Source organism: Pan paniscus, chromosome 1, assembly GCF_029289425.2.
Source record: "Pan paniscus chromosome 1, NHGRI_mPanPan1-v2.0_pri, whole genome shotgun sequence".
Lineage (NCBI taxonomy): Eukaryota > Metazoa > Chordata > Mammalia > Primates > Hominidae > Pan > Pan paniscus.
In genome coordinates this window covers 170,025,405-170,037,798 of record NC_073249.2, presented here as the reverse complement: position 1 = coordinate 170,037,798, position 12,394 = coordinate 170,025,405, and the positions used below count along the sequence as shown (strand labels likewise).

The 12,394-nt window shown below is 40.4% G+C and overlaps 1 protein-coding gene across 1 annotated transcript in view; it reads right to left on the bottom strand.

Moving 5' to 3' along the window:
* The window catches only part of FYB2 (FYN binding protein 2), a 109,350-nt gene that overhangs the window by 70,456 nt on the left and 26,500 nt on the right, over positions 1-12,394 (bottom strand). The window contains exon 2 of the mRNA XM_034952930.4: positions 2,337-3,084. Within this exon, the coding sequence (XP_034808821.3) occupies positions 2,337-3,084 (748 nt within the window). The remainder of the gene's footprint in view (positions 1-2,336; positions 3,085-12,394) is intronic.

Here is a 12,394-nt window from a genome sequence, read left to right as displayed (position 1 = left end):
GAGGCACTGGTCTATGTTCCCATTTAACAAAGGCTTCTGTGGATGGGGATGGTTTCGTATTGATCCCCCAGCACCAAGCACAGGGCCTACCTCATAGGAGAGAGGCTGTGACTATTTACTGAAAGTATTCTTCAAGCAGTTATGACATGCAAATAAGTGGCTCTATAAAAAAGGAATAAGAATTGATCTGGGATTTCCAGGGCTCATAGCCTAGGACTGGCTTCAAGGCTGACTTTGTGATATCTGGGCACCTGTGTCCTGGAATTTTCCAGGAAAGTTCCAATTTTACATATATTTGTCCTCTGCAGTCTTAAATCCAACTCCAACAGAAAGTCCAATATTATATATGAAAATCATATCTGCCCTTTACAGTGAAAATAGCACAAAATCTTATGTAATCCAACTGCTTTGATTTTTGATTTACGTAAGACAGTAGTTGACTACATGGGCCATTCATGTGAAAACTTAAGAAGTGGCCTAGCATTCTGCATATACTCCTGGGAGACTTCCTGCTCTCCTCCACAAGCTGGAAGGGAGGGAAATCTTCCTTATTGCTCCACCCACAGTGGGTTACATCCCCAGAAACTCGGGCCCAAAGTTCCTCTCTTCTTAGGCTTGAATTACAAGTAGCGTTGTCAAAAACTTCAGTCATTATCAAATCAAGAAGAAGACATAGTGAATATTAATTATCACTTACTAATTGGGCTCAGAGTTTTTACCACGCACTGTGCTAAGTAGTTTACATCCGTTATCTCACTTAACTTTCTCAATAGCTCCATCTGGTAGATAATACATTCTTCTTTCCTTTCTCTCATCCATCCTTCTTCCTATACATCTTTCTTCCCATCTGTCTTTTCTTCTTCCTCATCCCTTCATCAATAACTATTTATTTACTATATTCCAGGTATTGTTCTAGGAAGTGGGGATAGAATTGAGAACAAGAACATGTATATTCCTACCTTCAGGAATTTTTATTCTAATAACAAGAGACTGATGATAAACAAGTAAACAAATAAACAAGAGCATTACAGAGATCCATTAGTTCTATGAAGGAAATAAGGTAGGATGACAAGTGTGAGCTGTTGATGATGAGGCAGTACACTTTATAGAGAGAGGTTAGAGAAAGCTGACCTTGGAAAGTTTTTTTTTGAACTTAGGCCTAAATGCAGCTACAAAAGCTTAAAGAAAAGAGGAAGAGGGAATGGCAAGTGCAAAGGTCCTGAGGCTTGACAAAGCCTATTTAAGGAAATAGTCTAGTGTGTTGACTATGGGCAGAGAGCTCGGGGAAGACAGGTAGGAGATAAGTCAGACACAAAACAGGGACCAGCATGCAGGGCCATGAAGACCACAAAACAAGTAGTTTAGATTCTATTCCAAGTACAAACAGAAACCATACAAGGTTGTAAGGAGATTCATCCATCCACCCTTCCATCCATTTAATCAATCATTCAACAAATTTTTTTTTAGGACTTATTCAATCTGGCCTTTTTCTTCTAGGTGCTAGGGATATGGTAGTAAAAAACGACAGTCCTTATTTTTTTTATTTTTATTTTTTAGACAGGATCTTGCTCTGTTGCCCAGGCTGGAGTGAAGTGGTACAATTTTGGCTCACTACAACCTCTGCCTCCCAGGTTCAAGCAATTCTTGTGTCTCAGCTTCCCGAGTAGCTGGGATTACAGGCACAGGCCACCATGTCCAGCTAATTTTTGTATTTTTAATAGAGATGGGCTTTTGCCATATTAGCCAGGCTGGTTTTGAACTCCTGAACTCTGCCCACCTTGGCCTACAAAAATGTTGGGATAACAGGCATAAGCCACCGTGCCCAGCCAGTCCTTATCCTTTCATAACTTAGATAATACTAAGGTGAACCAAGAGCTTGGTGGCAAAACCAAGAGCTTGCTGACAGATTCAGTGTGTAGAATGAGGGAGGAGAAGGGAAATAGAGCATGGCTCCTAAGTTTTGGCCTGAGAAATTAGGAGAATAATTGTGTTGTTTACCAAGACAGATGATTGGTGACAGATTTGAGTTATAAGAGAGCACTCAGGCTCTAAGAATCTATATAAATTGCCTAAATTCATGCAGCTTGTCAGAAGTCGAGCTAGGATTCGAATCCAAGTTTTTCCAAAAGCTATCTCACAAAGCAATTCCAGGAGATTAAGCACTTTACTCAAACCCAAGGTTACAGTTTAGCAGATGGGCCTAGAATATGACGTGGAGAGTCTGGAGCCACATTTCCCAGGTCATATACATAACCACTCTGAATCAACAGGTTTTAAAGTAGAAAAACATGATGACCCCTCCCTAGCCCCTGTCCCATGGGGATCACATTTGTTACCTGGGGCCTGACTGGCAAGCTCACACTCATAGATGGGCTGGCAGGGGCTGCTTGCCGGGCTCCTCTCAGGAGGTAGGTTTTCCCAGCTCTTTCTGATATGTTGAGAAATTACAAAAGAGGGATCTTCAGAGACGTTACGTAATATTTTGGGGGCCACCACGTGCTTCTGGGAAGGAAGAGTCTGGGCTCCTTTTGTTTCCAGCTTTTTCCTGGGTTCCTCTGGAGTAAGCCCCATGCCTTTTTGCCCTTCCAGATGGATAGCCTTACTTCCACAGTTGGCAAGGAGAAGGGCTGATGACATTTCACTTTTCTGAGATGAAACCTTCTCCCAGTTCCAGAGTTTGTTTCTGAAGCTATTGGCCACCATTACTTTTTCCTTAGTGATTATCTCAACATTTGATTGAGTCACCTCTAACAGCAGAGAAGCCTTCTGTGAACTTGCTGCAGAACATACAGTAGACTTTCCCAGAGGCCCTGGGGCATTAGAACATTTTGGAATTTCACTCTTCTGAGCCAACTTTATTTTCTGAGGTTGAAGAGGCTGGGACTCACTACTGGAACAGTATGGTGTGCGCTGCTTGTGGTTGGATGGGAGGGGTTTCCCATTGGCCAAAATTTGAGTTGACTGTGTGCCTCCAATGTCACCCTTTGGAGAAACACCTGCTGGGAATTTAATAGGTCCTGGAAGAGGTGGAGCATCAAGATTTTGAAATTTGGCTCGAAGTTCCTTGAAGTTTCTTACCCCTTCCTAAGGCAAAGAATAATCAAACAAACAAACAAAAACAAAAACAAACAAACAACAACAACAAAAACAAGTGTCTCATTATTCCAAGAAAAAAAGTCAGTGTGATTAGATCTCACTGATCTCACCATGTTAAGGGACTCTAACTGCTGATATAACGCAACTGCTTCTGGGCAATGTTAGCCAGCAATGCTATTGTCTATATGAGATACAATGAAAACACTATCTCTTTCTTAAACACTCCAGGGATGTTTAATTTTCACACAGCACATAAAGAACACCTATATATAGTACTAAAAACAGTGGAGAAACCCCTTGATACAAACTTTTGATGGCTCCCCACAGCCTATAAAAATAAATTCCAAACTGCTTTATACAGAATTCAAGGTTCTTCACAATGAGGTCCACCAAAAGATGGTGGAATTATGATCTCCAACCACAGCCAAACACAACTACCCTTAAACCAAACAGAACTGTTTACAATTTTCTTAGACCCTCCTACTCTCTATCACCTGGAGTTTGGTTTGTGTTCTTGCTTCACAAAATGCATCCCCATCAGCTTGTCAACACCTTTCTTGCACTTCGCTGCCTACTAATCCATCAATATTTCACCTAGGGAACTTAATTCAATATGCAAAAAAAAAATAACTCCATTAAAAAATGGACAAAGGACATAAACAGAAAACCAACTACTGCATGTTCTCACTTACAAGTAGGAGCTAAACACTGAGTACACATGGACATAAAGATGAAAACAAAAGGCACTGGAGACTATGAGAGGGGTGAAGGAAGGAAGGGGCATAAAGTTTGAAAAATTACCTATTGGGTACTATGTTCACTACCTAGGTGATGGAATCATTCATACACTAAACCTGAGTGACACACAATTTACCCATGTAACAAACATGTGCCTGTACTTCCTGAACCTAAAACGAAAGTTGAAAAAAAAAAAAAAAAAAAAAAAAGCTTTCACCTGTGGATGACAGACACAGCTAACTTCTTTCCTGTCTCCTTGGTACTTCCATAGCTTTTTATATCTTGGCTGTTGAACTTAATGCTATGGTATGGAGAAAAGAATAAACTTTGGAATTAGACAGACTTATGTTCACATGAAGACTCCACTCTTTATCCTCTAGGGAAATACTCTGAGAAACTTGATCTTCCCTCTAAGTGCTTTATAAAAATAAGTTGTCAAACAGTAGCAGGATTAGGGCCATTATAAGTGAAATGTCCATTACAGTGCCTGACACATAGTAGGCCCATGATAAAGAAAAGTTCTTTATAAGAGGCTAGATGACGCTCTTACATTTTTAACTCCCCTTGGAAAATGATCATGCTCTTCCCTCTAAATTCAGCTCCAATTTGGTATATGAAAATTGTGGTAGTAATGAGAGCCCAATCTTTGTGGCAGAGGAAGGAGCATGACTGGGTTTATATAGTGAGTTGATTAGTGGTCCGGCCAGGTAGGTGTAGGCTTACCTCCTGCTCCATGCTCTTCCTGCTGGTCCTTCTTCCTCCCACTAGACTGCATTAGATTTTGTAAATGTGTTCTGTCATCTTTTGCTTTCGCAGGAAGTAGGACAATGTCTAATGGAGCCATTGCAAAAAATAAGAGCCACTATCCTCTCCTGATCATCTTAAAGGTTTTTAATTTCATTTACACAGACCATCTCCATGGCAGTGACTTTTGATTTTGCCAGCTTAGGAAATGTTGGGCGACCTTTTCTCACCATATTTACAGTTGACTCACACCTGCCTTCTGAAGATTTTGGAAGGGAGGAAAATTGAACAAGAAGCATGAAGCAAGTGTCAGGGAGCTTCAGTACATGCACTCTCCCTCCTTTTTCATCTCTCTGTTCTCTCTTTATCTCTCTAACACACACACACATATGCACAGGCACACGCACACACATAGCCAGCAGACAAGTTAATTTAACCACACTTTCTCTCCCCTGACGTGGCAGAAGCCAGCACTGGGCATGAAATCAGGAGATCTGAGTGTGAAACTCCACTTATCCATTTTCCACTTACGTGCCTTGGGCAATTCACTTCACTTTGTTGAGCCTTATTTTCCTCACTATGAAATGAAACTTATATTTCTGACAGCAGTTCAGGGTTATTGTAAGAATCAAATGAGATAACACACATACACACCTCAGTGATAAATATTTTTTATATTGTGGTAAAATACACATAAGACATGTCATCTTAACCATCTCTAAGTGTACAGTTTGGCAGTGTTATGTAGGTTCACATTGTTGTGTAACCAATCTCCAGAACTCTTTTCATCTTGCAAAAATAAAACTTCATATCCATTAAATAAGTCCATATTCCACCCTCTTATTCTACACTCTGTCTCTGAATTTGACTATTCTAGGTACTGTATAGGAGGAATCATAGAGTATTTGTCTTTTTGTAACTGTCTTATTTCACTTATTACAATGGCCTCAAGGTTTAGCCATGTTGAAGCATGTGTTAGAATTTCCTTCCTTTTTAAGGCTAAATAATATATCGTAGTGTATATATAACACATCCTGTTTATCCATTCATCCATCAATGGAGAGTCAGATTGCTTCTATATCTTAGCTATTATGAATGATGCTTCTATAAACATAGGTGTACAGATGTCTCATTGAGATCCTATGTTCAGTCCTTTTGGTTGTGTTCCCAGAAGTGAAATTGCTGGACTATATGGTAATTCTATTTTTAATTTTTGAGGAGCCTCCCTTCTGTTTTCCATAGCAACTGCACCATTTTACATTCTCACCAACAGTGTACAGGGGTTCCAATTTCTCCACATCTTCACCAACACTTTTTTTTTTACAATAGCCATTCTAATGGTTATGAGTTTGTCAGTGGTTAATATTTTTAAAGTAATATAATGATTATTTTCAGTTGTTCACTATTTGAAGCCACATGGACAACTACTGTACAATGTTGTTGCTTAGATTTTAGTCTCTGTAGGATTAATTAAGCAAAGCCCTAGTATGAAATAGAATTATGGATTTGATAACCTCCAAACCAAGGTCCTGTGCAAGGATCACTGGTTCAGCGGGGAGCAAACCTGATTATACCTGGCTCTTTACTCTTTCAACGCATGTTCATTAAGTATCTACATACAGACCAAACATTGTTTTAGACAGTCAAGGGCTCTGTTGTAATGTCAACGAGAGACAGAAAATAAGCAATTACACCAGAAAATATTAGAGACAAAGTGCTATGTGGAGAATTAAAGAGATGATGCAATAGTGACTCGGTGCCTACCACTGACTTTCAGAGCTACAGTAGAAAAGTAATTTCTTCTCTCTAGCTCAGCCATACATCAAATTAATGGTTGGTTTGGGTGATCTCCGAAGCCCCTTCTGGCACTAATATTTAGATTTTATTTTCCTTACAATTGATGGGAAATAGATGTGATGCCTTTTGTTTTTTATTATCCATCACCCATAGGTGGAAGTTCAGGTTTGAGGACATGAGGAAAACTGCATGAAGATGGTTTGGGAGGTGGCCATAGGGTCCTTCTGGTTAAAACCATGCCCCATTTTTCAGCTGCCGCAGCTAGTCAATCCCCAAATCCCACTGATCTGAACTCTTAAGCAGCCCGTGATCACCTCCCTTCGATTCTTCCTCACTTACTGCTTCGAATGACTTCTTGATGGACTCTCTGCTTCCATTCTGAGCCCCTGTAATCCACCATTTACTCAGCTGTTAGACAAACCTCTTTAAAAACAAATCTGATCATGTACATCCCTTACGTGTTTTAAAACCTTCAATTTAGCATCCCCAAAGCTTTCAAATAAGCTCAAATTCTTTTGCTTAGCACATAAGACCCATCCTAATCCCGACCCTCTTAATGCTCCAACGTCACATTGGGCCTCCCCCCAACATGCTTTCTTCCTTCTAGCCTCACTAAATTGCTGACATTCTCCCAAACCTGTTTTGCCCTTTCATGTAGCTGTAACTTTGAATGTGCTGCCTGCAATGCTCATCTTTCTCTCTAATTTCTTGAACTAGCACATTCCTGCTCGTTCAAAATTTAACTCGTGTCATCTCAAAATATTTGTTGGTTGCCTACTATGCACTAGGCACTAGGGTTACAAAGATGAATGAGGCAACCCCGACCTTTCAGAACTCAGAAAATGAAGGAGACAGACACAAATTGGTTGTTTTAACATAATACAGGGAATTATTAAATATATGGCACAAAGTCTGAGGAGGGAACACAGAAAAGGGGCTTATGATGCAAACCCGGTTGCCAAGCAGGTTTCCTAGAGGAGATTCCCCAGCTTAAACAGTCAGCCAAGCAAAGAACAGAGGAAGGCAGCCCAGAGCATGAACACAGAAGGCACAACCTTGGAAACAGCATGATGTATATGGGAAGCAGCAGCAATTTCACATAACTGAAGCCCCAGTGCACGGTATATGAGGCTGGAGAAGAAAGGAGAGGCCAAGTCTTAATGTCATCGGGCTTAATCTTTACAGTGGGTGAGGAACTACTGATGGGTTTCCTGGTGAGCAGCTAAAGGCAATTTCTAACTGATTCCTCTTTCATGACCATTCTAGGTAAAGCAGCATCTCTCCTTCACTCTCTACCTACCTTACCCTGGGTATACACTGGCTCATCCAACCCTTTCTTGTGAGCCTTCCCCTGGCACAGAGCCTGGGAAGCCTAGAACTACCATGCCCAGGTACTCTTTTATCTGGAATTTTGCCCAACAGAGGTGTCCATAGCTTGGTAAATGAGGCCCTGAGGGTGTGGCCACTCAGGGAATAGCATGTGCTTTGGGGAGCAGCTGTGGCAGAGGTTCCTGGGCTACGTGGTGGGTAGCAGCATCGATGGATTCACATAGGAACCGCCCCATTCCCTTAGCTCTAGCATCTAAGCTTCTTGCCAGTTCTGGAAATTCCTAAAATAATTTCTTGTAAATCCTTTTCCATTCATATTTACAATAACAGGTCTGATTATCTGCAACGACAACAACAAAACACACTGGCCGATACAGCCTGGTTTGTTTTTCTTTATAGCACCTATCAAAACCCATCAGATGGTCTGTCTCCCTCCATCAGAATGTAAACTCTTTGAACGTGGGTACTTTGTTTGTATTTCAGTATTTGCCCACTGCTGTAGTGCCAGTGCCTCAATAAAAATGTGGTGAAGGAATGAATCCTTAATTCACTAGTCTTTCTGAACCCCTTTAAGACAGGGCCAGTATCCTATTTATGTTGGGATCCCCAGCAGTGGCAGAAGTGACCCACAAAATCCCTGGTGAATGAATGAGTCAGTGAATAGATATTTAGAAAAGTTATCTGGTTCACATAATGCAGGAACCGTAACTCAGCAGAATCTTAATTTTTTCCTGTGTCATCTTTGTGAAAGCAGATTAGAATGCCCATGGAAACAAATGATCTAATTGCTATCATGTCAAAAGACAGCCCTAAAAATAGCCCTGGAAAATAGCCTGGTACTTTTGATTTGTACTGGGCAAGCCTCAAATACCCATCTGGGAAGTACAGGCCAAAACAATTCGAGTGATATTGTGGGAACAACCTAAGATAAAAGACAGTGGTGTCCTCTAAACCGAAGGGGTTTATCTCTTTGATATGGAAATTAAGCAAGGAGGAAGCAGCCAAGAAAAACAAAGACATTGCTATTTCAGAAGAATGGAGAGACCAGAGTAAAATAGTTAGAAGTCTGAATCTCAGCTCTTCAAGTGTGGCATTGTTATATTTAGATGAATGTATTTCGTCACTAGGAAAAAAGACTCCATCAAACAGATGCCTTTTATTCAATGTTTACGTTACAGGAATCTAAGGAATAATGATAATAATAACAAAAATGGGCAAACACATGATATTACCATATACCAGGCACTGTTCTAAGCACTTCATATACATTCACTAATTTAAACCCATGTATTCTCAGGTTACAGACAAGGATAGTGAGGCATCGAGGGCCTATGTGACTTGTCCAAGGTCACGCAGCAAGGAAGGGTCAAAGCTAGCAATCAAACTCATACAACCTGGCTTTGGGGCCCATATGCTCTATTCTGGAATCCTCTAACCCAAGAATTTGCTTGGTGGGTCTAGAAACTTCTTTGGCTAATAATTTTCTAGAAACAAGCTAATACCTGATTACATGAGCATAAATGCTGTAACCTCCTCTTCTTGGGAAGATATTTTCCCCTTTGCTAGTTTCAGAGATAACTATATCTTTTCTATCCTCATCATCCTTAACAACACTTATATATGATGTCTTAATTAATTTCCACAATAACCCCACCAATTAGGCGATTGTTACTGACCCTGTATTATAGATAGACTAAGAGAGAGGTTAAGTAACTTCCCCCAGTTTACATAGTTAGAGAATTTAAATCCAAGTCTGTGTAACTCCAGGACTGCTTTTATTTATTCTGCAATAAATATACAAATATATTGACAAATATACCTTTCTTATAAATTTAGCTTCAATTTAAAATTCTTCTATTAATTCATAAAAATATCATAATCAATTTTGTATATGTCACATTTACTTTAGAGATTATGTTAAAAATGTAGCTCTAATCACACCATTGAAACAAACAAAAATCCCAGGAAGCCAATTTGCATTGGCTTTTAAGACACTTTCTCAGACTTTTTATTTATTTATACTGACATGAGCAAAACATTTTACTTAATATAACTGGCATAGGTTTAAAAATTTTAATAAATTACATGGCCATTGTGACCATATATCTTGGGTTTTTCAAGGTAGTTTTGATTTAATGTAATTTAAAAGGTGATGGGAAAATTCAGAACCAAATAACAAAACTCAGTGTTATACCCTTTCAAAGTAAATTTGCAAATGATAATAAATTCTGTGTCAAATCACGTTTTGATCTCTGCTTTATAAAGCATGGCACAGACAGTTATTTCATCCTCTCCTGAGTTTACCCTGCTGCCGCAGGCTGCTAGGTAACCCTCTCTGTGTCACCGCTCTCTGCCTTAACATCTACAATGGCATTCATTACACCGCACAGCAAGCTGCCTTGGACAAGGACTGCAGGTGCTCGATAAGTTAATAGTGACTTGGTGAGTGAATGCGGTCATAAAAATGTACATAAAGTAAGTTCCAAAAGGAGAAGATACTATTTCTATGCACATTTCCTAATTGGAAAATAAAGATTAACTCATTTCTGAATGTCTGCACATTGCTAACTGTTGCCTTCCACAGGGAGAAACAATGGCAACGTCAACAGCAATGGTTTATCACAAGTCTGAACATTCCTCTGTGGTAAGCAAATCCAAGAGCCTTAAGGAATATGTAAACTCAAAATCCAAGGCAAAGAGAAGGCAGCAGAAGCCAAGAAATTACGAGCCCAGGAAGAGAGGCAGTAGTAGCTGTCAAATTCTATCTAAGATGGAAAGAAGTAGAAGTCGATTAAATATAGCATCTGAGTCACCCTTCATGACTAAAAGGGCTTCAATTCAACCTTCACTACTATAAGAGCTATAATAATGGTGAAACTGTCTGTATTCTTGGTACCAATGATTAATTCCTATGAAGGGATAGGAACAACAGAACTGAACTGACACTGTAGTTGTTAGTTAAGGTTAAAGCTTAAGGTTAGAAAGATTAAAAGCTTCCTATGTAAAGGCAAAAAAATAAATTAATTAATTAATTAAATAAAATAAAATAATTGCACCCCCATTATCTGTCAGGTCACATGAGTACTTTTCACCTCCAGGTTGGGTATGAGCAAGAATACCAGCTCCATTAAATGTGTGACCTTGAACAAGCTACTAAATCTCTCTGCATCTGTAAAATGGGGCCAATAATACTCACCACATGGGGTGTAAGGTTTCAGTTAAGTGTTACAAAGTCCCTAAGTGCCCAGCCCCTGGCCAGTGCTCTTGGTGAGACTGCGCCTCCTCTAGTTGCAAGCACATATGCCACCTGCTGTCCCTCAGCCATGACACTGCCTACTGCAGACTGCAAAGGCAGCCCAGAGTCTTGATGGTCCTAATACACCACATGCTTTCCTCATCTCAATACCCCATGCATTACCACTAATGCTGCCTAAGCCCCCATCCTGAGTGGTAGGCAATAGTTAGCCGATGACTTGTCTTCCCCTAAAACATCAGGCCAGTGAGACTTACGTCCCCATTTACCTTGGTCACCATGAGAAAACGAAGCTGGTCTGTTAACAAAGGGCCTTATTCCCCACAGACCTCTATAGTATCACCAATTGAATCCCATTTCTCACCCTTCCCTGACCACCCTGCAACCCTCAGTCTGCAAAATTCCTCATGTCCTCAAGCTCTTCTATGAACTTGCCCTCTACCTTTTTGCTCTAACTCGAACTCATCTCTCTCCTGAAGAAATGGCTCTTCTTGTGCTCTCCCAAGCATGGCTTTCTTCTTCCACTCTCCTCTATTCCTGGGTCAGGAAGTGGAGTAAAGTGTTTTCTTAGCTCATCACTGCTGCTTCCAAATCATTTTTTCTTCCTCAACAACACCAACTCCTGCAAAGGGCATATCAAACTAAACCTACTGCTTCCCATTGATGTCTTCCACAATATTCCTGATCACTCCCTTTTATTTATTAAAGATTTAAGCACCCAGCTCACTCCTCTCTATTACTATTCTTACGACAATAAGCAAATTCCAAATCCATGCAGGTAATCCTTCCAACACTTTGGCCTCATTTCTGATGATCTCATCTTTCACCCTACTTTAGACACTAATTTCCACAGATACACCTTAGACCCTGCTATGAGTAATAAATGAACCGTCTCCACCACAGCAATCTCAAGTACCCTACTCCTGGACACCCCCTTTCATCTTACCCACTTGCCTTTTCTGGTGCCCCAGCTCCAGCAATGCATTAGCTTCATGGGCCTTAGCACTGTTTCTCTACTATCCCGTCCCATCTTCATTTCCCTATGTACCCAGATTGGGTTCCATAGACCATCATGAGAATCAGTCTCTGGAATACATCTTAATTCTTGCCTATCTCCCACTCCACAGTTACTTGGGTATGGATAAAAGGCATGAAATGTGCCTAGAACTCTAACCTTGGTTAAACATTCTTCCTACTCTTTATTTGTACCAGAGGCAGAATTAAACCCAGGGTAGCTCCTATCTACTTTGCAGTTTTTAGGGGCTGGAATTGTCTGTTAGAGTGGGAGCATGCAGAAACTTGGAGTCCAAGTGAAGGAGTTAGGATTTTATTCCATAGGCAATGGGGAGCCTCTAAAAGTTGCGAGCAGGAGAACACAGTGGGCAACTCCTACTCATTCAAGTCTCATGTAAGGCACTGCTTTCCCAATCCTCCTGG